General features: G+C 40.2%; 1 protein-coding gene across 1 annotated transcript in view; it reads left to right on the forward strand.

Annotated features, from left to right (window-relative positions):
- The window catches only part of LOC307035191 (leucine-rich repeat and fibronectin type III domain-containing protein 1-like protein), a 429,933-nt gene that overhangs the window by 349,352 nt on the left and 53,018 nt on the right, over positions 1–27,563 (forward strand). Inside the window, exon 8 of the mRNA XM_079674257.1 lies at positions 24,824–25,036. Coding sequence (XP_079530383.1) covers positions 24,824–25,036 — 213 coding nt within the window. The remainder of the gene's footprint in view (positions 1–24,823; positions 25,037–27,563) is intronic.

The following is a 27,563-nucleotide window of genomic DNA, read 5'->3' on the forward strand; positions in this document are numbered from 1 at the left end:
ACTATAATGATCATATGAAGGTGTGCCGCGGAAATAATATTTTGAATAATTTGTGACAAAACCGTTCAAAACACTCAAGAGTCCAGTTTAGCTCACCTGAGCCCCTCAGTCTGACAGGAGAGGACTCTCCTCCAGCTTGTTGTGGAAACAGCTCCTTATGTCCGTTAGTGCAGCTAGCTAACCAGATGCTAACATCACGGTCCCCGCTAGCACCGGTCCCTCTCTCTCCCTCACTCCCTCTCTCCCTCTCTCTCTCTCTCCCTCTCTATCACACTAAATGCGCTATTGCCACACACACACACAGAGCCGAGCTTGAATGACACAAGCACACGTGTATTTCCATGCAACTCTCTGATTGGTCTGGTGTCATGCCTCTGTTGCGTTCACTGAACACGGGAAATTACAGTCCTGCCGTCGTCTCTTGTGTCATGATGAGGTTCACGTAAAGCACGGTTAATGTATTATATTATTGAGGTGTCTCAAATATACGTCAATCAAGTGGCACCTGCTAACGGGGTGGTGGATGATAGGTTTACATATAAAAACGTATTTTTCAAACATTATTATTTTAATTTTATTTTTCTTTCTGTTACTTTTTTTTTTAACGGTCCGCGATCTACCCGCAATCGCGATCGACTGGTTGGCGACCACTGCCCTAAAGGGACATGGAAAAAAAAAAAATGGAGAGAGAAAAAAAATAAAGTCAGGAAAACGGATTCGTTTCTCGTGCGCACGAGAAACAAGTGGAACACACATTAGACAACCATTTCATTGCAGACTTTTATTTTTACGTGGGGAAATGACAGAGCATACATTATTTGAGATAGACTATATTTTGAAGTCAGACTTAATTTTATGGACATTTCGGCCAGGGGTGTAGAGCTATTGGTTTAAGCACAGGATTGGCAAAACAGGAGAGTTTGTAAACCAGTCTGCTTTGATCTATGAATTAATGTCCTTGACTCGCAGAGTACCTGCTTCCCCCGCAGCTTTTTTAGAGGGAAACAAACACTCAGAACACACACACAGAGCCAGTGGCGGACTGCTCCATGATTTCTTTGATATTTTGATAAGCAAGTTCTCCAATGTCAAATAACTCATACATTACTTCCTGTATTGCTGAATTAGAAACATGTAAAATGGTTTGAAGGCGGAGGAATAAAGATGCAAACTTATTTTGAATGGTCTCTCCATTTTCAAGAAGACCTTCGGCACCAGAGAATCATATGAAGGTGATGCCTCAGTATCAGAAACAGAATCCTCCCTGATTACAGTATTTGTATGTCCATGCTGTACACAAAGCCCTGGTCTAAGACTATTTGTGACCTGCTCTATCAGTAGTTATATTCATGCCGCATTCGTCTCATTAGTATGCATACAAAAGTGACAGGTCACACCTCCCCCAATTATGCAAATGAGCTAAGTCCTGCCTCCCATTTGGTCGAGGTGTGATATCCCAAGTAGGTGTGATATCCAGAGTAGGTGTGAGATCTGTCGATAGGAGGGGGTGATGTGTATTCACAGGTGTGAAATCCCCCTACTGTAGCGCCTTAGGGTGTCAAAAAAGATTAAAAAAATAAAATGCTGTTTCAATCACATAAGTATGCATAAAAAGTGACAGGTGGGCCCGCCCCCGTGTGTGTGTGTGTGTGTGTGTGTGTGTGTGTGTGTGTGTGTGTGTGTGTGTGTGTGTGTGCGTGTGCGTGTGTGTGTGTGTGTGTGTGTGTGTGGGGGGGGGGGGGGGGACCTTCACTGCTGTCCTCCCATGGAGCTACAGGTGCCTGTTAGGCTCTTAACACCCCATGAACCTGCAGTCGGCATGAGGCTGTAAAAGTACAGAAAAGCAGGCAGGCAGGGGGTTGAGAGATGACTATGTATTAGAGAGCCTGAGGAGACACATTTTACCGCCCATGCCTGACTGTTTATCTGTGCATTTTCAACTGTATACAATACAACACAAAAATGCCCAGTGCTGTTAAGAAATAAGTTCAGAAAGCTCTGACTCCAGTGGACAAGTTGTGATGAACAGACACAAATGCAGACTTGACTACTTGGCAGTTGAGTAAAGCAGATGTGTCCTTTTTCATCTCTCAAAGGTTTGGGTCCTGTTCAACACTGGGTACAGAAATATATTCAATATACAATCCTTTGTACGTAAAGATTTTTAAGTTGTAAGCACTTAGAAATATACATTTGATTGCATTTAAAGTAGCTGTAGACAACTTATCATAATGAAGTAGTTGATTGCACACATTTGTAATGGATGTAGAATAAAGACGACATTTGCATTTAAATTGTCTCCCTATAAGACTCGCTTTCTCTATGGAATTATGTCTGGCTCTGAGTAGTGTTCTCCCTTTCACAATAAAAGCCCAAACACAATACTTTCTGAATCACTGCAGAAAGTATTGTGCTAAAATGCAAATACAAATAGCTTACAGTAGCTCCCAAGTAGTTGAACAATTGGAAAACCGCAAGGACTGTGGAAACACCTACTGGCAAAGGATTGCGACTTCGGACTGATTTCGATAGATCACATTTAGGGTGGAACATTTATGATAGCGACTTCTATGAGCAGTAAAGGATTATAGTATACTGGACTTGAATGAGCAGTCTACGAATGGACATTTAACTGTTTCCCTGTTCCTCAAATCAGTCTTTAAATGAGCAAAATATGTGTTAATGTCACTAGGCTCTGAGAATGAACACAAATCACAGCATAATTTTGACACACATTTGTTAGCTTCTTTAACATGTTCTTTCACATTTTTTTTAAGTAAAGCTTTGATTTGAAAGCTGCTCAAACAGTCTTCATAAATACAGACAAGGCCTGAACACCTTCGATGATGTCCATGACGCTCTTTATAATGCTGAATTATTCTTCCTTGCCAATTGGAGGAGAACGCACAAAACTTACATTTCCACTTCATGAACTGGACATGTTCACACCTGTAACACAACATAAATGCACGTTATTTACCTTGATATTGACCTTCCACAAATCTATTGGTATCAGCATTTATGTTTTCATATCAGCAGAGATGAAAAAAATGGCAAAAAAAATTACAATGAAGACAATTATGCTTTGGGTGATTAAAATGTACGTTTCAGTGTTCAGCTTACATTTTTAATAGCAGTTGCCCCCTATCTCTTCAAATCATACCACAGCAGTAGCGAGTTTCATGCAGCAGAGCGGTCAAAGATGTCACTGTTTGTTGTTTTTGTGGTCTTTATTTCTTGCTGTTGTGGCGTGATCCATACATTAGATCTAACTTGATCCAGCCAGCCACTTTTCCAGCCAGTCCTTTCATCAGACGGGAAGCGAAAGAACAAGCAAGACCCATTGCTGGCATGATTACAGCCTGGTAAAAAGCACACAGGCATATTGTTAAAGTTATCTTAGCTGTCTCTTATATTTAGTGAAGGACAATAATTATGACATCACTTACTCTCGGATTTGTAGTCTCTCTAGTTGCATATTTTTCATAGTCTTATATTTCAGATTACAGTTTTACAACAAACTCTGCCTTTTTTTACATGGAAATAATTTGTCAAGATTGACAAACATCGTTTGTGTAATTCATAGCACAATTCAAACGGGATTGAAAGATCCGTTTTCTCTCCACATTGACTTCAATACGGAAAAGCTAAGCTACTCTCATGACATTTTGGTATGATACTTAAACTTATAAACTAATAGTTTGAACATCAGACACACGAAAACCCAACACAAATGTCGTTTCTGTGTCTCCTCTGCCCTGCCCCCCCACACATACACACACAAAGAGCGGAGAGAAAAAAGAAGACAAGGTAAATCTCCCTCAAAACATTTGAGTTGCCTCCAGGGTCAAGACACTCTCACTCCATAATCGTCCAGGAGTGACGTTTGGTCAGGGTCCCGTGGCGTGCAGTTGTGACGCTCCTAGGCTCCTTCAGCTTCATAAAAGGACGCAAATAGCCTTCAACTGATTTCAATGTATTCCCATCTGCGGCGGGATTTGACGCGCATTCCATTCCCATTGGATAACGGAGAATTGTACACCCGGAAGTAAGTATTCCCCTTACTGTCGATTGATTTTACAGTGATATCTGCACTACTCATCGACACCAGATTATCCTTGTTAATTACACATCATTGATTGGTTTAAATTGTGTGCAATGCTTTTGTATTTTCCCCCTTCGATTCGGAGAAACAAATATTTTTTCGGAGTAAAGGATGGCAGAAGACACTACACTACCCAGAATCCCCAGCTATCGTTTAGGACTACACCATGTGCTCTGTTTGACAAACCCCGTTTTTTTTCACCATTCAACAATGGCTGGCGTCTATGTCACGTGATCTTCAAATTTCTCCCTGCAGAAAAAAAAAACATGGCCAAACTTCGTTTTATTCTCGGTGGAAAATGCCTATTTTAAAATTAGTTTGGCCATTAAAATGCGTTTTGATGTCATTTGATGCGAGAAATATGAGTTGTTATTTCAGATTATGTGTGCAGTGGATGTACATGATCTTTAGTTTGCTAGTTATTACGAAGATTACTTCAGGAAATTGCGTCCATAGAACGTTTTCATTGTTACCAAGGTGGTTGCTAGGGACGCTGCATACCTCCAGCAATGTTAACTATGTTGAAGCACTTATTTTAACTGATATTATACATATGTATTCTACTCTTATAGGATGTATATAGATATTGTATCTCCGGCCTTGTCAGGTATTGAACAATCAATAAATAAAGAACACAGAATTATTAAATATAAAACACAGAATTTGTGTGATTATACTAAATGATTTACAAATAAACACCACTGCATATTTGCAACTGTCACACATCAATCAATCAATCAATGTTTATTTATATAGCCCAATATCACAAATGTTAAATTTATCTCAGTGGACTTCACAGTTTGTACGGAATATCAGTATGACAATACGACACCCTCTGTCCTTAGACCCTCACATCGTACAAGGACAAACTTCCAGAGAAAACCCACAGTTTAAAGGGAAAAATGGGAGAAACCTCAGGGAGAGCAACAGAGGAGGGATCCCTCTCCCAGGACGGACAGACGTGCAATAGATGCCGTGTGTAAATTGAAAAGATAATACATTTGCAACATAGGTAGTCCAAATGTTTGGAAATGCATGTGTGTATAATAGGAAGATGAATCCACGAGGATATCCATCCAGGACTTATGATCCAGGACCACAGCCACGACTCAAGATCCAGGACTCGCGATCCATGACACAGGACCGCAGGATCATCCATGACTCCGGATCCCGGCGTATATAGACACCAAAAAGAAAGAAATTTGGGGAAGCTGGGTTAATCGGAACATGAGAGTACACAGGTATAGACAGAGAGAAGGAAGAAGTAAGATGTCCCCCGACAAACTAAGCCTATATCAGCAAAACTAGGGGCTGAATCTAATCAGCCCTAACTATAAGCTTTATCAAAAAGGAAGGTCTTAAGCGCACTTTTAAAAACGGATAGGGTGTCTGCCGCCCGAACACAAACTGGAAGCTGATTCCACAAAAGTGGAGCTTGATAAGAAAAGGCTCTGGCTCCCATTGTACTTTTAGAGACTCTAGGAACAACCAACAACCCTGCATTCTTGGAACGCAATGCCCTAGTAGGACAGTAGGGTATAATGAGTTCTTTAAGGTAAGATGGCGCCTGCCCATTAAGGGCTTTATAGGCGAGAAGAAGAATTTTAAATTCTATCCTGTGTTCTATAGGGAGCCAGTGTAAGGCAGCCAGAACAGGAGTAATGTGGTCCCTTTTCCTAACTCTGGTTAGTACACGAGCTGCAGCATTTTGAATCAACTGAAGTGACTTGACTGACTTCTTGGTACACCCTGATAATAAGGAGTTACAATAATCCAGCCTTGAAGTAACAAATGCATCGTTTTGAGGCAAGATATGCCTGATTTTTGCAATGTTACGTAGATGGAAGTAGGCGGTCCTTGAAATTGATTTTATGTGGGTGTTAAAGGATAAATCCTGATCAAATATAACACCAAGATTCCTTACAGTCTCACTGGAGGCCAAATTAATGCCATCCATAGTTAGTATATCTTTAGATAATTTGTTTCATAGATTCTTCGGGCCAAGTACAATAACTTCTGTTTTGGTCGTGTTTAACATAAAAAATGTTAAGGTCATCCACGTTTTTAAGTCCTTGAGGCAGTCTTGAATTTTATTTAAATGATTAATTTCATCAGGCTTAATTGATAAATATAGTTGAGTATCATCCGCATAACAATGAAAGTTTACAGAATGATTCCTTATAATATTGCCTAACGGAAGCATATATAGTGTGAACAAAATAGGTCCAAGCACTGAGCCCTGTGGCACTCCATGGCTAACTTTGGTTTGCATGGAAGATTCATCGTTGAGACGTACAAACTGAGAGCGTTCAGATAGATAGGACCTAAACCAGCTATTAAGTTCCCTTCTGAGCTAGGGGAATCAAAGGGAAGCAACACAACCAGATTGGTATTGGTATAATTATAAGTGGTTTTAATGCACAACAGGTGAACAAAATGGCAGGCAAACAGCCTGAAACAAACAAAAGAGCCAACAACACCGGTTTAAATAACAAACAATAGAGGCCACAAAGGCGCAAGTTTAAATGGGCAACCAAACTAAGGGAGGACTCTAAAAGGTGAGTCTAAAGACATACAGGGAAAATAAATACTAATATACTAAATAAAGAATGAAACAAAACCTCACTTTAAAAGTGGTACAACTAACCAAAGCGTCTACATAACACAGCTAAACTAAAGGCAACCGTCACAGAATCCTAAACTACTCTAAACACTAACTAAGCTACTCTACACTCTAACTAAGCTCCTCTAGACACTGCTAATCACACAAGTTTAACTACAGAACAAAGAGCAAGTAGCGAGAGGCATCTGTCCACATACAGAGCCTCCAGAATGATGATTGTCCCCAAGCTTTGTAATAATCCCCAGCAGGTGTGCGCCGGCTGTGCGCTGCGATTGCAGTGCGTCGGGCCCGGTGTGCTCCAATCGCAATCTTCAGGGGCGGACCAGGAGATGGCAGCCAATGCCGGGAGGGCAACCGCACAGCTCATTTACATAGAACACACAGCTGAAAACACTCAGACGACCAGAAAGGCAGCAGCCGTAACACCAGCCTAAAGCAGTTCCCTGTATGCCAACTAAGTGCTCTAGTCTTTGCAATAGGATATCATGGTCGATAGTATCAAATGCAGCACTAAGATCGAGCAAGACAAGAATAGAGACAAGTCCCTTGTCTGAGGCTATTAGAATGTCATTTGTGACTTTAACCAGAGCTGTCTCTGTGCTATGATGTGTTCTAAAGCCAGACTGAAAACCTTCAAATAAATCATAGTTTTTTAAGTAATCACACAGCTGCTTTGCGACTGCTTTCTCAAGGATTTTTGAGAGGAACGGAAGATTAGAAATAGGTCTATAGTTGGCTAAAACCTCTGGATCGAGGTTGTGCTTTTTAAGAAGCGGTTTTATCACTGCTACTTTGAATGATTGTGGAACATAGCCTGATAATAAAGACATATTCATAATATTTAATAAAGAGGTGCTAATTCATGGAAAAACTTCTTTTAACAGCTTAGTTGGAATCGGGTTTAAGATACACTTTGATGGTTTAGAAGAGAAAATCATTGAATTTAATTGTTCAAGGTTTATGGCTGAAAAGCATTCTAGTTTACTATCTAGTGTAATATTAGAACTTACGTTTCCGGGAGCTGTTGATAACACTATACTGGTCAAAGGCAAGAGGTCATTGATTTTGTTTCTAAGAGTAACAATTTTATCGTTAAAAAAGCACATAAAATCATTACTACTGAGTGCTATGGGAATAGAAGGCTCAGTTGAGCTGTGGCTCTCTGTCAGCCTGGCTACAGTGCTGAAGAGAAATCTTGCATTATTCTTATTCTCATCTATTAATGAAGAGTAGTAGGCTGCTCTCGCTTTACGCAGTGCTTTCTTATATTCATTGAGAGTAATATGCCAAATTAAACGAGATTCTTCAAGTTTAGTGGAACGCCATATCCTTTCAAGTTGTCTCGACTTTTGCTTTATTTTGCGGGTTTCGGCATTATGCCATGGAGCTAATCTATGTTGTTTTATTTTCTTCTTTTTCAAAGGAACAACAGAGTCTAATTTTATTCGCAGCGCATCTGTAGCACTATCAACAACATGATCAATTTGAGGTGGTGTACATTTTGTATAAGTTTCCTCCCTTACATGCAGACATGCTATCGAGTTAAGTATTGGTGGAATCTCTTCCTTAAATGTGGCTATAGCACTAACGGATAGGTTTCTGCTGCAGGAGCTTTTGGCTAATGCTTTGTAGTCTAGTAACAGTACTTCAAAAGTTACTAAGAAATGGTCGGATAAGTCAGGATTATGCGGTTCGACTAATAGTTGCTCAATTTCAATACCATAATTCAGAACAAGGTCAAGAGTGTGATTATAGCAGTGGGTTGGTTTATTTACACTCTGACAGAAACCAACAGAATCTAATATAGAGTTAAATGCAACAGTAAGGCTATTTTTATCTTCGTCAACATGAATATTAAAGTCACCTACGATAATTACTTTATCTGTTTTAAGTACCAAAGTTGATAAAAACTCAGAGAATTCTGATAAGAATTCTGAATAAGGACCTGGTGCACGGTACACTGTAACAAATAAGATTGGCTGCAAAGTTTTCCAGGTCGGATGCGTAAGACTAAAAACTAGGCTTTCAAAGGAGGTATAATTTAATTTTTGTTTAGTATTGATAAGTAAACTTGAGTCAAAGATTGCTGCAACTCCACCTCCTCGGCCCGTGCCTCGGGCAATATGAGTATTGATATGGCTGGGTGGAGTGGCCTCATTTATGCTGACATATTCTTCATGTCTCAACCAAGTTTCAGTGAGACAGCATATATCAATATTATAATCTGATATTAAATCATTTACCAATATTGCTTTAGATGCTAGAGATCTTATGTTTAAGAGACCACATTTAATCTTCCTGTTTTGTTGCACTGTAGTAGTTGTTACATTTACTTTTATTAGGTTATTATGTATGACACCTCTAATAGGTTTTACCTTAAATTGTCCTTGGGCAGACACACACACCGTTAATATTGGGTATTTTATTGGGTTCGGGATTCCTATGGATGACTGCCTAGGAGAGAGCGCAGAGAAGCGTGTAAGACTGCGACTCTGCCTCCTGGTCTCAACTCCAGTTTGTCATGGATTAAGTCCACAAAGCCCTGAAATGTTTGCCGAAATGAGATTTGCACCTTCCAAAGTAGGATGAATGCCGTCTCTCTTAATCAGACCAGGTTTTCCCCAGAAGGCTGTCCAATTATTTACGAAGCCCACATTGTTTGCTGGGCACCACCAAGACAACCAGCGTTGAAATGATGACATGCGGCTATACATGTCATCATTGATCAGATTGGGGAGGGGACCAGAGAAGATTATGGTGTCCAACATTGTTTTAGCATAACTACACACCGACGCCACATTAAGTTTGGTGCATTCTGATTGGCGTAAACGAACATCATTACCACCGACGTGAATAACAATCCTACTGTATTTACGTTTATTTTTAGCCAGCAGTCTAAGATGCGCCTCAACGTCGCCCGCTCTGGCCCCCGGAATGCATGTGACTGTGGACGCTTCGGTCTCTAAATTCACGTGTCTCATAATAGAGCTACCAATAACCAGAGTTGGCTTCTCAGCGGGTGTCTCGCTGAGTGGGGAATATCTGTTAGATACGTGAACGGGTTGGTGGGGACTTGCGGGTTTCGCGTTATGCCCCTTATGAACAGTCACCCAATCTCCCTGCTGCTCGGGAGTTGCCGGGGGACGGCTAAGAGGAGCTACCTTTTGCCGGTCCGCACCGGCTAACATGGGCTTTACTGTAGCTGAGTTATTTTCTAAAATGCGGAGCCGGGCTTCTATGGCTATGATTCCCGCCTCCAACCTAACAACTATACTACATTTAACACATGTATCGGTACCAGTAAAGGAGGTAGGGAAGTAACCAAACATGAGACAGTTAGAGCAGGAAATAGCACCCGAGGGTGGGGAAAGAGCCATGGCTAGCTATCAAGCTAAAGTAGCTACCGTTAGCAAACCCGAAAAGAGTGTAGGCAACTGTGGAGTTACAGTCGCTAAGAGAAGGAGAATTGTGAGTGCTTAAACTGTAGTAACGTGTGTTTACAACGTCAGGCAGTTGCCGTGATCAAGAGTTTTAAAACGATCGATTAAGTTAAGATAATAAGCTATCAGCAACAGAACAGGCACACGGGATACCCGGAGATGACAACAACAACCGGAAGTTACAACATGCTTACCGCAATAGTGGTCCGTGTAGAAAAATGTGCTGGTATCATGCACCGGATTCGACTGTCTTTCTAGTAGCTCTGTAGCCCCACATGCTGATGTAACGCAAATGTTTCCAACTTGGGATTAATAAAGTATATCTTATTTTAAGATGATCGATGGCTACTGCCATATTTGCAAAATTTGCCTCTGAACCTTGACCTTGACAAGTGCATGTTTCAGGCTTATCAATTCATGTAATGTTATGTAATGTTATGTAATGTAATGTAATGTTATCAATTAACAACAGGAGGGGTCACAAATATAAGACCAGCTGTTAAATAAAGCTCTTCTGACCTTAGCTGGCATGTTGGTATATATATTAATTCTGCCCATTATGGGCACAAGCAATTTTCACCCATTTATTAATTATATGTTGTAAATTTGAGTGTTTCCTATCCCCTAAACCTCCGGGGATGTACACAGTTTAATACTGGCAACTTCTTATGATGGGAAATACAAAAACGTCTTTTAAAACTACAACTCCCAGTAGAGACGTGCCATAGATAGAGAACATGTTGCGAAACACAATAGCCAGCATGTGTAGTTCTGGGGACGGGGTGGGGGAGTGGGGGACACGGTGGACCCGTTCAAATCCAGTTTTGGACAGTCTGCCGTGATTCAATCCCATTTCAAGTGCTGTTTGACGCTCGGCGTAACCCTCGGAGCAACCCTCGGAGCACACTCTCCAATCACAGGGCTTGAGGACTATCACAGGGTTTGTCAAGCGAAGCGGAGAGAATACTTACTTCCGGGTGTAATATTCTCTAAAGGAAATTAGCTGCTCCGACCCTCGGTCCTGACGGACTCCAACTTGTGTTTATTAATCAAACAAATAAATAAACACAAGGATAATTATGTGTTATTTTTGAGTAAATGGAGAATTGCACAGGGGAAAATAACGTAGGCTATGCCACAATTTTAGATGCGGATTTTGTTAAACTAATACGTTTGCGCTGTGGACCAACACTATACATTGACGGGGAAGGGGGTAGCAATAAAGATAACACCATTAAACAGTTACACAACATAACAGAAATAATATCGATAGCAGCGTCCCTAGCAACAAGTAACAAGTTGTTAATAATAATAAAAGACATTAAGAAAAAGGCATTTTAAACAGTCATTAAAAAGCAACACAATCTACCTGTATTGCATTACTCTAAACGTGTAATAACGTGCTTTAACCAGTAGGTGGTTTGGGTCAAAAAGCTGTCAAGTTTACAGTGTTAACAAAATAAAATATACTGCTGTTTCTGGTTTAGTTTACGACGGATATATTTAGTTATTGTTTTGATATTTGTAACACAAAAGCGATGGAAAAAACCCACAGCAACACAGAAAAGATGGTCTTAACATGACCCAGCGGTCTAGTAGTTAATAAAAAACAATAATATCAAAACAAAATATTACTACTAACTTTCTTGTGAAATTCAAACTGAACGGTAAAAGAATAGTTTACGGTCTATTCTGAGCCCGATCTATGTAGATAAATACAAATGAAGAACTACGACAGATGTGTAATATATTTAATGCGGCCGAACCATTTATTACAATGCTTCATGTGATGACTTTCGAAGAGTAAAGCAAGCACTGCTGAATAAAGTATGATTTTATCTTTTACGAAACCTTTTTTTTCATATGGAATGCAGTCGGAGGTCAACCAATCACAGAGCTTGAGAACTAATCACGGGGTTTGTCAAACAGAGCACATGGTGTAGTCCTAAACGATAGCTGGGATGTAGTGTCTTCTGCCATCCTTTACTCCGAAAAAATATTTGTTTCTCCGAATCGAAGGGGGAAAATACAAAAGCATTGCACACAAATTAAACCAATCAATGTTGTGTAATTAACAAGGACAATCTGTTGTTTTTTAGTCGATGAGTAGTGCAGATATCACTGTAAAATCAATCGACAGTAAAGGGGATACTTACTTCCGGGTGTACAATTCTCCGTTATCCAATGGGAATGGACGCTCACATTGCCTTTAAGGGCAGCCGACACAAACGAATTTCGTTCTTCCATGAGCATCAAATCCCGCTGCAGATGGGAATACATTGCAATCAGTTGAAAGCTATTTGCGTCCCTTTATGAAGCTGAAGGAGCCTAGGAGCGTCACAACTGCACGCCACGGGACCCTGACCAAACGTCGCTCCTGGACGATTATGGAATGGGAGTGTGTTGCCAGTGTCTGCAGTATGCGCCATATGATTACACGTCTTTAACCTGTTCTACACCGCCCCCCCCGATACCAGGGGAAAAAAGGCGTCATCTGCAGGGAACAGCGTCTGAGGGCATTTTAATATTCAATAAACTATGAATGTTTTATATCCATGTAACGGGAAGAAACTCAGCTAACTGATCTTTTTTTTTTAAACCCACAAAGCTAACGCTCTGCCTCTGAATTAGCCACGAGCGGAAAAATGCTAACGCATTACTGCACAGAAACTCACTCATAACACCCTTATTACTTATCTTAACTGCACATCCAAAATATTGACTAGCATCGTGAGATGACACATAATTGATAGGTACATATATCATCACTCCATGATAATAACTCGCAAAGATGTTAACAAGAACAGAAATTAAAACATGATGCTAGGTAGCTAAAAACGGCAACATGGCTTACCTGTGTCGTTGTCTGATCAAAAGTGGTCTTCAATAGCATTAAAACGAGAAAAACACTTCTGAAGTTAATCCATAGGTTAATCCAATGTGTCTGTGTCCCTTTGAAATGATTTCTGATCATCCATAAGCAATAAACCTGCTTTTCCGTTTCCAGATGTCAGAGCGAGAGATAGTTTCGCTCTCATGCAAAACTGCGTGTGCATAGCTCTCATTTCTCAATGGTAAGGTGTGTGTGTATGTGGAAATTCCCCTTAGATTATATTGGCTCTAACGGTCAACAACAAATGTCAATCACCAAAATCGACAAATGGGTTCCAGAGAAACGGTAAAAATGGCCATTTCCACCCAAATCACCTCAGAGGTGGAGTTTTTTTGCTAAACCTCTCTAAAAAGGTAAAATGTCACTTGTTTTGCATCAATCTTGATACAGGGTACTTATTATATGTTGTACTTTGGTTTCCTAAAGTGTTTAGTCTACCTTACCATCATCCAAGGTTAGTTTTCACTATAAGTAAAAAAGAATATTGGGACGGACACTATAATTTACAGTTTTTTACTATGTTCAATCTGAATTGTCTTTAAAATAAAAAACATCTATATTGATTCAGACCTTTCTACATCCAACTCACAGGTTTATCATTACTTTGAGAAAAAATATTAATTTAATAATTTAACCCTTTTAGAAGGGAAGATATGGTCATTTGTTCTGGGAATGTCATTTTTGAGCCTGAGACCGGAAAAACAGGCTCAGTGCTTATCAGGTTAAACAAATGTATTTTGGGAACACCCACATATATATTGAGTTAGCCAGATGTGTGTAAATTACTATTCATGGTAATAGGAAAACAAATGCCGGTGTCGGTCGGACAGACACCGAACACAGAGCTGAGCAGAACACATACAAACACACATCATGCGCTTGGTGACCGGACATCTCCTTCATAAAACGAGTAATAGGGGGAATAATTGGTTAACACGTAGCAGCCTGCAGTCACTCTTAAGCTGTTGATGAAGGTAAACACAGTGAAGGCGGTGCGTAAAAAGGCACAGCTCTTTATGCGCTGGTGCTGCACTTCTTAGAGGCTGAGTACACGTCCCGCTGCCTCCTGATGCTGCAGCCATTTCATGAAGTGAAGGAGGTTTTCCTTCTATAAAACAGCTGTGGCAGCAGATACCTTGAGAGTCCCGGACATGAATTCATAGATCAAGGCAGACTGGTTTACAGACTCTCCTGTTTTGCCAATCCGGTGCTTAAACAAATAGCTCTACACTAGGGGTGTAACAACTAATCGACTTAATCGATTAAAATCGATTACCAAATTAGTTGGCAACTAATTCAGTCGTCGATTCGTTGGTGACGTCATCACATGTGTTCTACACCCCGTTAAGCTCCAACGTTATCGCTCTTTTTTATCGGTACAGGAGAGATTTAAAACATATGTCATATGTATTATTGCTACATAAACATTATATCGCAGTCTTAGTGTCGCCAACTCAGTTTCTAATATGCAATATGACTACAAAATGCGTCTATAATGTATTTTCGATCTTCCCAATTCAGACGAGAGATCTCTCCCCCGCCTGCTTGCGAGGGGGCGGGGCAGTTTACACACACACGCAGGAGATGGCGCAGAGAACGCGCTCCGAGGTGTGGTTAAACTTTAGCCGTCTCGATGTGGACAATGCTCGTTACCAAAATTGCAATAACAGTTTATCATATAAAGGCGGTAAAACGAGCAATTTGTCTAAACATTTAGCAAAAGTGCACCACATTCAGACGGAGGAATGCACCGGGTTCGACTGTCTTTCTAGTAGGTCTGTAGCCCCGTCCACGAGTAACGTTTCCACGTCAGGTGTTATGTATGCTAGCAGCAACACAGAGTTAACTCAGTTATAAAAACATAGGTTAATGATTAGAGGTAACTGAGTTATTTTGTTAAAGTTTCAGCTATTCTGTTTACAGTTCTGTCATCACATTATTTAATATGATTTGTTAAAACATTGTTGTTTCTTTTGATGTGAAATATTATGCATTTAATTTAAATAAAAAGCAATGTTAGTTTTGTTCACAATTTGTTTAGTTAGTTTACCTTATTTCTTGTCAAAAGAACAGTTAATACTATCGTTAAAAGGACCGGATCGATAAGCAGTATTGATATAAGTAGTAGTACAGTTAAAACCTTAACGATCCGAATAATCGATTAATCGTTTCATTAATCGATAGATTAATCGATTATCAAATTAGTCGTTTGTTGCAGCCCTACTCTACACCCCTGGCCGACATGTCCTTAAAATGGAGTCCGAGTTTGAAATATATCTCAAATAATGTGTGCACTGCCATTTCTCCACATAAACATAACAGTCTGCAATGAAACGGTTGTCTCCTGTGCGCCCCTCTTCCTACTTGGCGCACCGGTAACTTTCTCGTGAGAACGAGAGGCTGAGACCTGCTGAGCCGCCGAATCCCTCGGAACACCATAAAAGCCATTTTCAACTGTTTTCTGGTGGAAGTTTAACTAGGCTACTGGATGAAATAATATGACTGGTACAGATGTAGCACTGCATTTCAGACTCTAGCTTACAGCTTCCTGCCTACGACCTGCCTAAGAACAGTATAGAGTCTATATATTAGGGTAATGCAGAGTGAGATGAGATCGCTGTCCCTTTAAGAGAGAGAGAGAGAGGGGTGTGGCTTGTGCATGTGTGTTTGTGAATGGTAGAGCGACAGTGAGGGAACGTGTGTATGTTTCTGGAAGTGAAACGGGAAAGCAAAAAAACAGAGGTCTGTGATGTATTTTGTGAAACAGAAGAACAGCTAAATAAATGCAACGTCCTCCCAAGAACAGCTCGCCTCTCTCCAGTCATTTAAGCTAAAGTGGGTTATTGAACCTGAAGCTTGTTGCTTCTGCCCTCCTCGACTACGGTCTGGGATGGCCAGTCCGCCCCTTTGTAGCATATTATTTCGATGAGAGATGAGCAGATCGCCACTGGGCTTTCAACTAAATAAACACAGCCACGCAAAAACTGCGTCATTTGTACAGCTCCTTATGGGTACTGCAACTAGTGAAGTGCTTTCCTCCGTGGTGAAACGATCAGCACTGCACCACGGAGGAAAGCAGCAGAAAGTCACCTGGAGATAAAGAGAGCGGGGCTGCGTTGCGTGCATGGCTTCCTTCTGCAGGTAACGGAGAGACGCGCTCTGGGGGCGGTCTCGCGTTCAGGATCCGAAAATTTATTTAAATATTTTGCACACTTATTCTACTTATTCCTAGTGTGCCACTGGTTACGGTGCCGCGTGCCAATGCTGGCACGCGTGCCAGGGGTTGCCGACCCCTGGTATAGAGGGACCTCTGTGGCTGAATGGCCAGATTAGGTGTGGCGCATTTATCATAGGTGATCAGAGCTAACTGCCTGCCGTCAGATTTCATTTAAAAAACAGATCTGATTTTAAGACTACTTCAGCGCTCATAAAGAATGATAAGAATAAGAATAATGCGTATTGAACTGGTTTAATTAATTTGTGAGTTTATTAAATACTAGAACCGCCAATCGGGTCAATTTGTGTGATGTGTGTTGTGTGTGTGCAATGTAACTTTTTCAATAAAATATTAAAGTCTCCCATTCCGTGACTTTTCCTGAAAGTGTGTTATGTAGCACCATATGTTGTTAAAAATTGCATTCTAATAGCGGGATTTGACAGGTTTAGGTAGGCCTATACAAAAACCTCTGGCGGTTCTAGTGTTAAGGTAATTAGGTACAGTAGAAGCCCTTTTTTATCAGTAACGAATTTAGCAGTTGAACATAAAAGTCAACTAACTGAGGGTCACTTGCAATGACAGTGTTGTGTCTAACTGTAAGCTTTTCACTCAGAGTAACCTACAGTTAATTTAGCTGCTCGAGAAGAAAGATCATGGGGGGAGGGGGGGAGAGAGCTGTGGTTGATGGGCCATTAGTTGTGTAAATACACAGCTGAGAGCTGCCGTTTCATTCAGACTGTTTAAAAAACGGTAACAACGGACTATTTTTCTTAGCGGATGCATGTCAATTTAAATCAATACATACAACTATTTTTTAAATCAATACAACTATTTTTTAAATCAATAAAAACATTTTCTAAATCCATAAAAGCATTTAGATTAATATTGGGAGTCATGTTGTTACTTTGTTGAGAATGTGGCCATGTAATAAGCGGGATAATTTGCAGCGACTTGTTCCTTATGGGGAAAATAACACCCGTCGTGTGTGTAGAGGTGTGTGTGGTTAAAACACTTTCATGAAGTGAAGGAGTTTTTCCTTCTATAAAACAGCTGTGGGCAGCAGTGGGTGTCACGGACATGAATTCATAGATCAAGGAAGACTGGTGCACACACTCTCCTGTCCTGCCAGGCGACACGCCCGTTCTAAGCCGTGTCCCTCACTCCTCACATCCCAAGCTGCATCCCCACAAGTGTATTATGTTGTTAGATCGTTTCAGATGTTATGTTTCAGTTGTGCTCTGTCTATGTTCAGTGATGCAAACTTGTCACCTTTCGGCGAAATTTGCCGTTTTGAATCCAAAATAGGTCGTTTGTGTGATCCATGTAGATCTGCAATAAATATATTTTTGGGGTATGGGGGGGTCTGGGACCCGGAGTAATCTGCGGCCGTGAGCTGTTATGTGCCATCATGACACGCATGGTGTCCTTTTTTTATATATTTTATAATGAAGTACGAGCTGTGTGCTCGAGTCTTCCTGCCTGTCGGCTCTGCTCATGGTGGATGTATAATAAGGCTCTGCTGCTCCGACATGATGGTCTAGCTTCAGCAGCTACATTACCTACGGGTGCGTTCGTTAATATTAACTGTGCGTCCGGAGTCACTGTGGCACAGACTGGACCGCTGGTGAACAGCTGTTAGAACGGTCCGCTCAGGTGTTCAGAGCAGAGATCCCTGTTGGAGCGGCAGAGCGTGATGTGAACTGAAAAGTTTTTCTGTGGCAATATTATTTAAGGAAACGTTGAGCTAGCTAGCTAGCATATATTGTCACTATCCTCTAACATTAGCTTTAGCCTTCTATTTCTAATAGTTTTTTTCATAGACTATAAACAGAGGTGGTATAAGTATATATATATATATTGTACTTGAGTAAAAGTACTCAGATCTTGTACTTGAGTAAAAGTAGAAGCACATGGATCTTGTACTTGAGTAAAAGTAGAAGCACTCAGGTCTTGTACTTGAGTAAAAGTTGAAGCACACAGATCTTGTATTTGAGTAAAAGGAGAAGTACTCAGATCTTGTACTTGAGTAAAAGTAGAAGTACTCAGATCTTGTACTAGAGTAGAAGTAAAAGTACTCAGATCTTGTACTTGAGTACAAGTAGAAGTACCAGAGTGTAGGAATACTCTGTTACAGTAAAAGTCCTGCATTCAAAATGTTCCTCAAGTAAAAGTAGAAAAGTATTCTCATCAAAATATAGTGAAAGTAGCGACAGTAAAAGTAGTCATTGTGCAGATTGGTCCATTTCAGAATAATATATATGATATGTTTTATAATGATTGATCATGAAAGTGTTCTCAAAGCTGGTAAAGGTGCAGCTAGTTTGAATGACTTTGTATACTGCAGGGTAGCTTGTGGATTTACTCCAGGTAGAACTAAAGTCTGATTTAACACTTGATTATATTTCACATCATTCATCCACATCTGTGAAGTAACTAAAGGTATTAAATACATGTAGTGGAGTAGAAGTACACCATGTACCTCTGAACTGTAGTGGGGTAGAAGAACAAAGTAGCAAAACATTGAAATACTTAAATAAAGTACAAGTATCTCAAAATTATGCCCAAGTATAGTACTTGTTGAGTTTATGAACTTAGTTACTTTACACCATGTGGCTATAAAGATAGAAAGACTAAGCCTTGCACAGAGGCATGAAAGTACATTTTCAAAATGCTCAACAGTGCTGCCAAAATTATAAACTGACTGTTACACAATTAAAAATAAATGCTTTTATATATTTCTATTAGATGTGACTCTTTGGCGTTTCTGTTATTATTAACACTGCTGCTTTAGTTGTTCTGCTAATATCCTCTGTTATTCCTAATTTTAAAGCCGATATTCTGTGGGGTGGGGGACCCGGGGGCTCTGATCCTTGTCACCTTTTTCATACCTGATGAGTTTGCATCCCTGTATGTTAAAAAGCCTCTGTCACCTTAATTCATGTAATAAAAACATCTCAGGTCAGTAACACTCAAAGCTAAATGTGCAATACCATGTTCAGCTATGTTACTATTTATAATGTTATTGTTGTTACATCAGAAGATGTACATATTGGAATGATTTCTTAACTTACAGTAGGCTATTTTTTACAATGTGTGTTGGAAGGATTTATTAAATTACTATGAATATTGTCATTGTTGAAGGCTTTTAGAGAAGGGTGAACTATATGCCTGAATTACATAACATTTTATACCTAAAAACATAAAATCCACAATAAATGAATCACAATTATTCTAGTTATTTTTACCTCCCGTATTGCTTTCAACCCACCAGCTTTTATGGTGTTGTTACGTCACTAACTGTAAGCTTGTCACATACAGTCTATGGTCACTCAGAGTAACCTACAGTTAATTTAGCTGCTGGAGAAGAAAGATCAGGGGGGGAGGGGGGGGGAGAGAGCTGTGGTTGATGGGCCATTAGTTGTGTAAATACACAGCTGAGAGCTGCCGTTTCATTCACACTGTTTAAAAAACGGTAACAACGGATTATTTTTCTTAGCGGAGACATTTCAATTTAAAATCAATACATACAACTATTTTTTAAATCAATAAGAACATTTTCTAAATCCATTAAAGCATTTCAATTAATACTGGGAGTCATGTCGTTACTTTGTTGAGAATGTGGCCGTGTAATAAGCGGGATAATTTGCAGCGACTTGTTCCTTATGGGGAAAATAGCACCCGTCATGCAGATCAGGATCCCTCCGCCACGATTTGGGATCCTGATCTGCCGACGAGGCTCCATTAAAATATAAATATTTTTAGTGGATTACTGAGTTTAGGCACGTTAATAACATTTTAATGAAGTTGAATACAGTATATTCATATGTGTCAGTGATTTCATGTCAATTCGGCAAACATAAACATAAATGATCGTGGTGAAGATGATGATTAAATTAGGATTAAAAATCGAGAGCCGGGCTGCATTTCCTCCTGTTCGTCTTTTTCGACTAAACAACATTATTTTGTTAAATAACAACATGGTGATGTTTTGTAAATGATAATATGTCTCTTATTTAGCACAGAGTATGATATCCGTGACTTATGGATCTTAGAAAAAGTTCCGCTGTACATCCAGCGTACTGTATCTGACTTTATTTAACATGAGCTCCAGTGTGGAACCCCACTGAACCCCCTGGTGGATCAATGATCCATTGCAGCTGGCTTCATTATAATTACATTTATCTATCACGGAGGCAGTAACCCCTCCCGGGGGTTGGGAACCCCTGATTTAGAGGAGACATTTCATTTTCAGCCATTCTCTTTTCCTGGTTAAATTACTAGGGATGTAACGATACCAAAAACTCACGGTACGATAATATCGCGACAACAAGTCCACGGTACGTTTTTTTTTCTTCTCAATAAAACAGTTTTTTACTCGGAAATTTTTTCTTTATTACATAATAAATCTGATTTGTACAGCATTTTGGTTGGATAGCAGTATTTTAAAGTGTCAAAAACAAAGCGACAGTAACAGACTGGAACAAGAAAACCAGTGTTTTAGTACCTACTAGTACTACCAAACAAAGTAGGAATGTTCTTTGTGCCACTGCATCTCACAAATAAACAAGGATATTTAATAATCAGACCCTGCAATATAATAAATCAAGTTTCACTTTAGTTTTTCAAGTAACTCAACTCAAACTCACTAGTCACTCACTCAGCATCATCAGACAGGTTTTTAGGAATATGAGAATGTCCACATTTCCAGGTATTTATAAGCTGGGATGTTTTGGCATTTACAATATCCCCTGCTCTGGAAAAACTCTCTCGCTTGGTACTGATGTTGCTGGGACAGCAGTGGTCGCGTTAGAACAAACTCGGAACAGCGCCAGCGTTTCCCCGCAGTGAGGCTCTGGTGTTATGCCGTGTTATGCATGCCCTCCAAAAGGAAATGATATAGTTTCCAAAACGTACTTTGCCGTACAGATCAATACATGTCTGGGAGGTTTTGCTTTACGCTATGCGCGCTCCCGCGAGGTGCATGCACACACGGCATAACACCGCCCCCCCCCCGATGACAGTTCACGAGCGTGCTCTCTCGTGAACTGTTCAGACCCGACGGGTAATAAGGGATTATGACCATACTTGCCAACAAGTATTAGATTAACATTAACATGCTTATTGTAGTTCTAAGTGCACTGTCTTGATGGAGCATATGTGTGGGCTGGACCTGTATTATACAGGAAAGGAGTGAGCAGAGGGTAGAGTTTGATTCTTGTTCTGTGACTATCTGCCTCACCCTCTCAGACTTTCAGTTGCGCGCGCTTGACGCGCTACCATGGAAACCAAACAATGGTGTAGCTGTATTAAAGTTCGAGTGGAAACAGTCGTGAGTAAATCAGATTTTGTCAGAAATCGGGAGAAATGCAGAATAAATATAACCCCAGGAGGAAACCGGGAGAGGGCAGTGAAATCGGGAGCCTCCCGCGAAAATCGGGAGGGTTGGCAAGTATGATTATGACGGATATTTTACGATCCTGTCTTTCAAAATGACGGACAGCGAAAAAGTCTAACGCCACCTCAGTGGGAAGGAGAGATATGCTTTGGCCATGGGTGACAGCAGTGGGTCAAACTGTGCATGGTCTCTCCACCACTTCAAAAACAATACAGTTTTTGCCAAGAAGGTGAGGCTTATTGACAGGGCGAGATATACATATATTGTTGGTACTTGTCAATGTCTCTAGGTGTGTAAATGTAGCCCTGTAAATACGATGTCCTTTTGTGTTATCTCTTGTTTTATGTTCATGTTGTAACCTACTAGCTGCCATGTTGGACAGGTCCCTCTTGAAAAAGAGATTGACGACCTCAATGGGACCACCTGGTGAAATAAATGTTTAAAAAAAATAAAGTGTTAAAAAAAAAAGAGTATATATTTTTTTAATGAATTTTTTTTTAAATCGCGGTAGATTTGGTCAGTCTCACGACGGTATTGGGACATTTATTTACCGCAATACCGCGATATTCGGTATATCGTTACATCCCTATAAATTACAGTAGCTCCCAACCTTTTTTTAACCTCTTAACAACGAGGGTCCCCCCAGTGGACCCCCCCCTTCCGTTTTTTTACGAGACTATGTATCAGGGCTTCTTAACATTTATGAAACTATTAATGTTCCATACCCTTTTAACGATAAGAAACTCAGCTAACTAACAATATGAACCATTTTTAGCAAAAAGAAACACAAGAGTAATACCAAGCCTTTGAATTAGCATGGAGCGAAAAAATGCTAACCAATGCTAACGGACTTTTGCACAGCACTCACGGTAGCAATGCGCTTATTACTTATCGTCACTGCACAAACAAGAGATCCGATTAAAGCTGAGACTCCACAGATCCCACACATGTAATGTCCTCACTGTAGGACCCCAAATTGCGGAGCTATCAGCCAGAAAAGAGAAAGTAAACAACATCTGGTTTCAAAACTATTACAATAATTACGTCTTACCTTTTTTGATTTGTGATCAATAGTTGTATTCGCCGGAATAAAAACGCCGCTCAAGGTTAATCCAATGTCTTTGTGTCACATATAATTTTTTACTGATAATCCACCATCATATTTATGGCAATATACTGGGTATAAAGTTTTGCCGTCCAGGCTTGTACTTTCAGATGTGCTTTGTTTGCTTCTCTATGACGTCCGCAATGGTAATTTTTACGTGGATTTGGGAACCGCCCCTCGATTCTATTGGACATTTTGGTTAAGAAAAAGGTGTAAATCACCCAAATCGACCAATGGGTTCCAGAGATATGATCCTGCGTAAAGTATGAAGAATGCCAGCCAGCGTAAGAACATTACGCAGCCGACTTCATTTATTGTTTACCACCATAAGGAAGCAGGAATTGCAGGACCCAGAGCGCACGGAGCACAGAGCGGACAGCAGATAACGGAATTGCAGTTTTATTGCTTATTGCTTTGATTATCAGAACATTTCAAAGGGGACACAGCCACATTGGATATTAACCTATGGATGAACTACATCATCGTTGTTATCGTTTTAATGCCATTGAAGACCAGTTTAGACCAGACAAAGACAAAGGTAAGCCATGTTAGCATTGTGTAGCTACCTAGCGCCACTTCTTTTGATTTACGTTTTTGTTGATAATGTTGCAAGATTGTATCTTTCAGTGTTAAGGTGGGCACCGTTAGATTCTGTGTCTTTATGATTATAAACGATGTGTTGGATGTGCAGCTGGGATAAGTAATAAGGTAGCTCGGAGTGATTTTAGGTGCAGTAATAGGTTAGCATTTTTCGCTCGGGGCTAATCCAGAGGCTCACTGTTAGCATTGTGGGGCCTAAGAGGATAACAGAGTATGTTTTTTTAATTTTTAATTTTTTCACAACAGTTGTATTTGGATGGAATGAATACCTATAGTGATAATTCAAAGTAATACAATTTTTTTTACAGTGAAAAAGGTCAAATGGAACCGATGGTTCCCAAATTACCCAGAGGTGAGTCCGCCTGGACTTTATTTTTCTAAACCTCTCTAAAAAGGTCAAATTTCACTTGTTTTGCATCAATCTTGATACAGGGTACTTATTATATGTTATAATATGGATTCCTAGCTTTTAGTCTACTAACCCATCATTCAAGGGTGGTTTTCACTATAAGTAATGGGGTTTCTTTTGGCGGACATTATAATTTACATGTTTTTACTATGTTCCATCTGAATTTACTTTAAAATAAAAACATCTATATTGATTCTGACACTTCTACATCCAACTCACAGATGTAACCTTGCTTTGAGAGAAAAGATTATTAATGTACCCCTTTTAGAACTGAAGATATAGTCTTTGCTGTGTTCGTGGCATTTTGGAGCCTGAAACCTGAAAAACAGGCTCAGGGCTTAAGAGGTTGATGGTAACTAAGAAGATTTTTTTCTTTAAATTGAAGTTAAATGCACCTGATGCACTTTGAGGGTAACATTGGGATACATCTCTCAAAACTCATATGAAACAGAACAATCAAAAAACATTAGAATATGCTCACAACCAATAACAAATATTTAATAAACTCCTCTCTCCTAGTCTGCATTCTTTCTTGTTATTTATGCATATTTTACTAATCACTCCCCTTCAAACTGTGTTTTGAATCTTTTACTGACCTATAGTACACATTGGAATGATTTATTAACTTATTTTGTACAACTATATTAAATAGATGCAAATATTTGTTTACATAGATGATCAAATCGTTTGAGACCCACTGAGATAACTTAGACTAAAGTTTACAATCTAATCACTCAGCGAGTCCTTTACCTCACCTAAACTGACGTTATCTCAGCCTTTCAGTCTGACAGGAGAGGACTCTCCCTCTCCTTATTGTTGAAACAGCTTCTAATCTCCGTTAGCTCTGAGCTAGCAACAGATGCTAACAACAACCCCCGTAACTGGTGCTGTGTTTATATCTAGTTCCTGTTGCTTCTAAAACACCTGACTTTCCCTACGGGGATATATTAAGGTTTATCTTATCTTAATGCGTTCCACAGGCTGGAATCTTGTGTAGCAATTAATTAACGGTGTATTTTCATATGTCCCTTAACAGGAGGAGTTTGTTTGTGAACCACCAATGATTACTCGTCACACCTCTAAGATGTTTGTGATGGAGGGTCAGGAGGTCAGCCTACGCTGTAAGTCCATCGGCGATCCTGAGCCTTCAACTCACTGGGTCAGTCCTGATGGGAAGCTTATAGGCAACACGTCCAGAACCATCTGCTATGAGAATGGCTCGCTGGACATCCTCAAAGCCTCAGTGAAGGTAGATGCATGCTATAATTCTCATGGAATTAGTATATGCTGATATATTCTAAACTGTTTTCTATGCATTGCTGTTTAATTGAAAGATACCAAAATATGTTGCAGCTCATAATCATTTAATGTGTACTGTTTGGTGTGTAAAGACTAGTCAATAGGCATGGGCGGTATCATTTTTTTCATACCGTCATACCTTGCTGACATCATACCGTGGTATACGGTATATGACGGTATCAGTCCCAATTTAAGGGGTAATTTCTCCCCCAAAAAATGTTTTTACTCACTATATCAACAGCCAGCCCCACCAAAAATATTTTCCACTAGCCGCCACTGACGGTATGACTTGGGTCGACTTGAGTGAGGTGGCGTTCGGCGGCAAATAGATGTTTCGAACGGTATATTATATGTTCGGTGTAAAATGCAGCCCGAGCCGGTAGACGCTCGCAAAGTGCAGCGACGTGCGCGCAAGTGCAAAACAAGTGCTGCATACATGACACATTGTGCAAATGGCACATTTTGAGATCGGATACAGGACGCGTTTGTAGATGTCCGACGTTGTTTCCATAGTGAGCTAAGTTAACAATATATCATCATACATAAACATTTTCCGGGAGTAAATACTTGACTTATGTAAACTGTGTTCGTTATTCTCTCGTCCAGGAGAGAAGCTTTAAAAGGAGACTAAATGGAGTCTCTGTGAAAGTTAAATTGGGTACTTTAATTAAAAAAGGCGCGGGTTGGTCACAAGCATGATATTGTTCAGTCAGACAAACAGCTGTGATCCGCTCCTCGTTAGGGAAGCCAAGATTTGGATCTCTCCTCCGGTGCTGTTATATATCCTCTGCTTGCTCCTCCCCGCCTGCCGGCTCGCCTCGTCTCCAATGTCCGTTGTTGCATTTAAACAGAGGATTGGCTCCTTTCACATCCAATATATGCTCAACACGCCTTTTCTCCTCATATTCTCTTTCATCACTTTTCATTTAACACATTCTAAACGCTGTAATCAATACTCTAAAAAATAGTTCTCGGCTCGTTTGGTTTCCGGTCATTCCGGATGTTGTCACATGCTACTCTCGTCTGTAAACAATAATGTATTCAAATAAACTGTACCTTCATTTAATATTCAGCATGGTAGTATCTCGACATCTGTAGTTGGAGTGTTAAATCAGTAGGCTTCGGTTTGCACCACTCCATATCATTTCGCTACTAAATTCACCTCTTTAGGAAATCTTATATTAGCCACATGCTACATGCGTAGATGAAGGATTTCCAGAATAAAAGCTTGACTGCTTGTGCACAAGAATTTCTGGTTTTTCAGTATAAAAGAGCATTAAAACTGACGGCATGTTTAAACTACATTTCCCCATTAAAACATTGATTTTAATTTCTAACACTTATTGAATAAAGTTTGCTATATTCACTAACTAGTTTGGCAATATTATTCCGTGCATGTGTTAAAAACCTTATTTCCATTTGATTCATTGGATTACTCGCGTGAATGTTTAGCACGTAAATGCTTTCGTTTTTAAAACCGTCCGATCTCGACTACAAAACCATCAACCAGTTGCATAGGATTAAAAATGTCAACACTCACTCACCCCGTTTTAAACATTCCCAAAGAAGTGCCTCCGTCTCTCGTTGTGCTGGATGAAGTCACTAGCGACGAGTAAACCCAAAATAGTCCCAAACAGGCGCAGAGGCATTTTTCTTTTTTACTAGTTATCCGAGTTCGGGGCCGGCAAATGCTGCCGCCATCTTGCTCAGCTCAGCTCTGTGCTGAGCTCTGAGAGCAGGAAAGACGGACTGCCCTCCCCTGCCCTCTGCTGGCGCGTGCTGTGCATTACAACCAATGTCGTCCCTGTCAAAACTCCGTGTCAGTGTAATAGAATGAAACACATCTATGATTTGGCGCACAGTCTGTGACGTCACGGTATTGAAAATCATACCGACGGTATTTCGAAATACCCTGGTATACCGTAATACCGTCATACCGCCCAAGCCTACTAGTGAGCTTATTATATTCATTTTATGAAGAACATTTGAAAAAAAATAATGTTGCCTTGAATGCTGTTGAGAGTTTAGAAAAACATTGTTTTGTGAGTTTACGCATGTTTCCAAATCAATAAGGAATTATTAACTTTGTTATTGTTTTTGACAGTTATTAATGCTGAATGAAATTAAGAACTAAGATACATAATAGCTTGAAATAGGAGACATGGAATTGATTTAGCATTTGGAAGGGGAGTAGCTCTGTATGTAAGGATTTGTCTTGGTTCAAGAGGGTTGCCTGTTCAAGTACAGGTAGAATGTTACCTGAGAGGCTTCTCAATACTCTAATTTCCCCTCCTCGACTTCTCGGTCCTCCGGTAGTGACCCGGAAATGGATTTCAGCGCGCCATGTTGAAGGACATCTCATTTCTCTAAATGCACATCGAGGACCGAGCATCGAGTATCGAGGAGGCTCTCTGCAGGAGCTATAACCGAGGAGAGAGGAGAGAGGAGTCTCTCTGGAGGAGCTCTAACCGAGGATA

This window comes from Notothenia rossii, assembly GCF_949606895.1.
Source record: "Notothenia rossii genome assembly, chromosome: 4".
Lineage (NCBI taxonomy): Eukaryota > Metazoa > Chordata > Actinopteri > Perciformes > Nototheniidae > Notothenia > Notothenia rossii.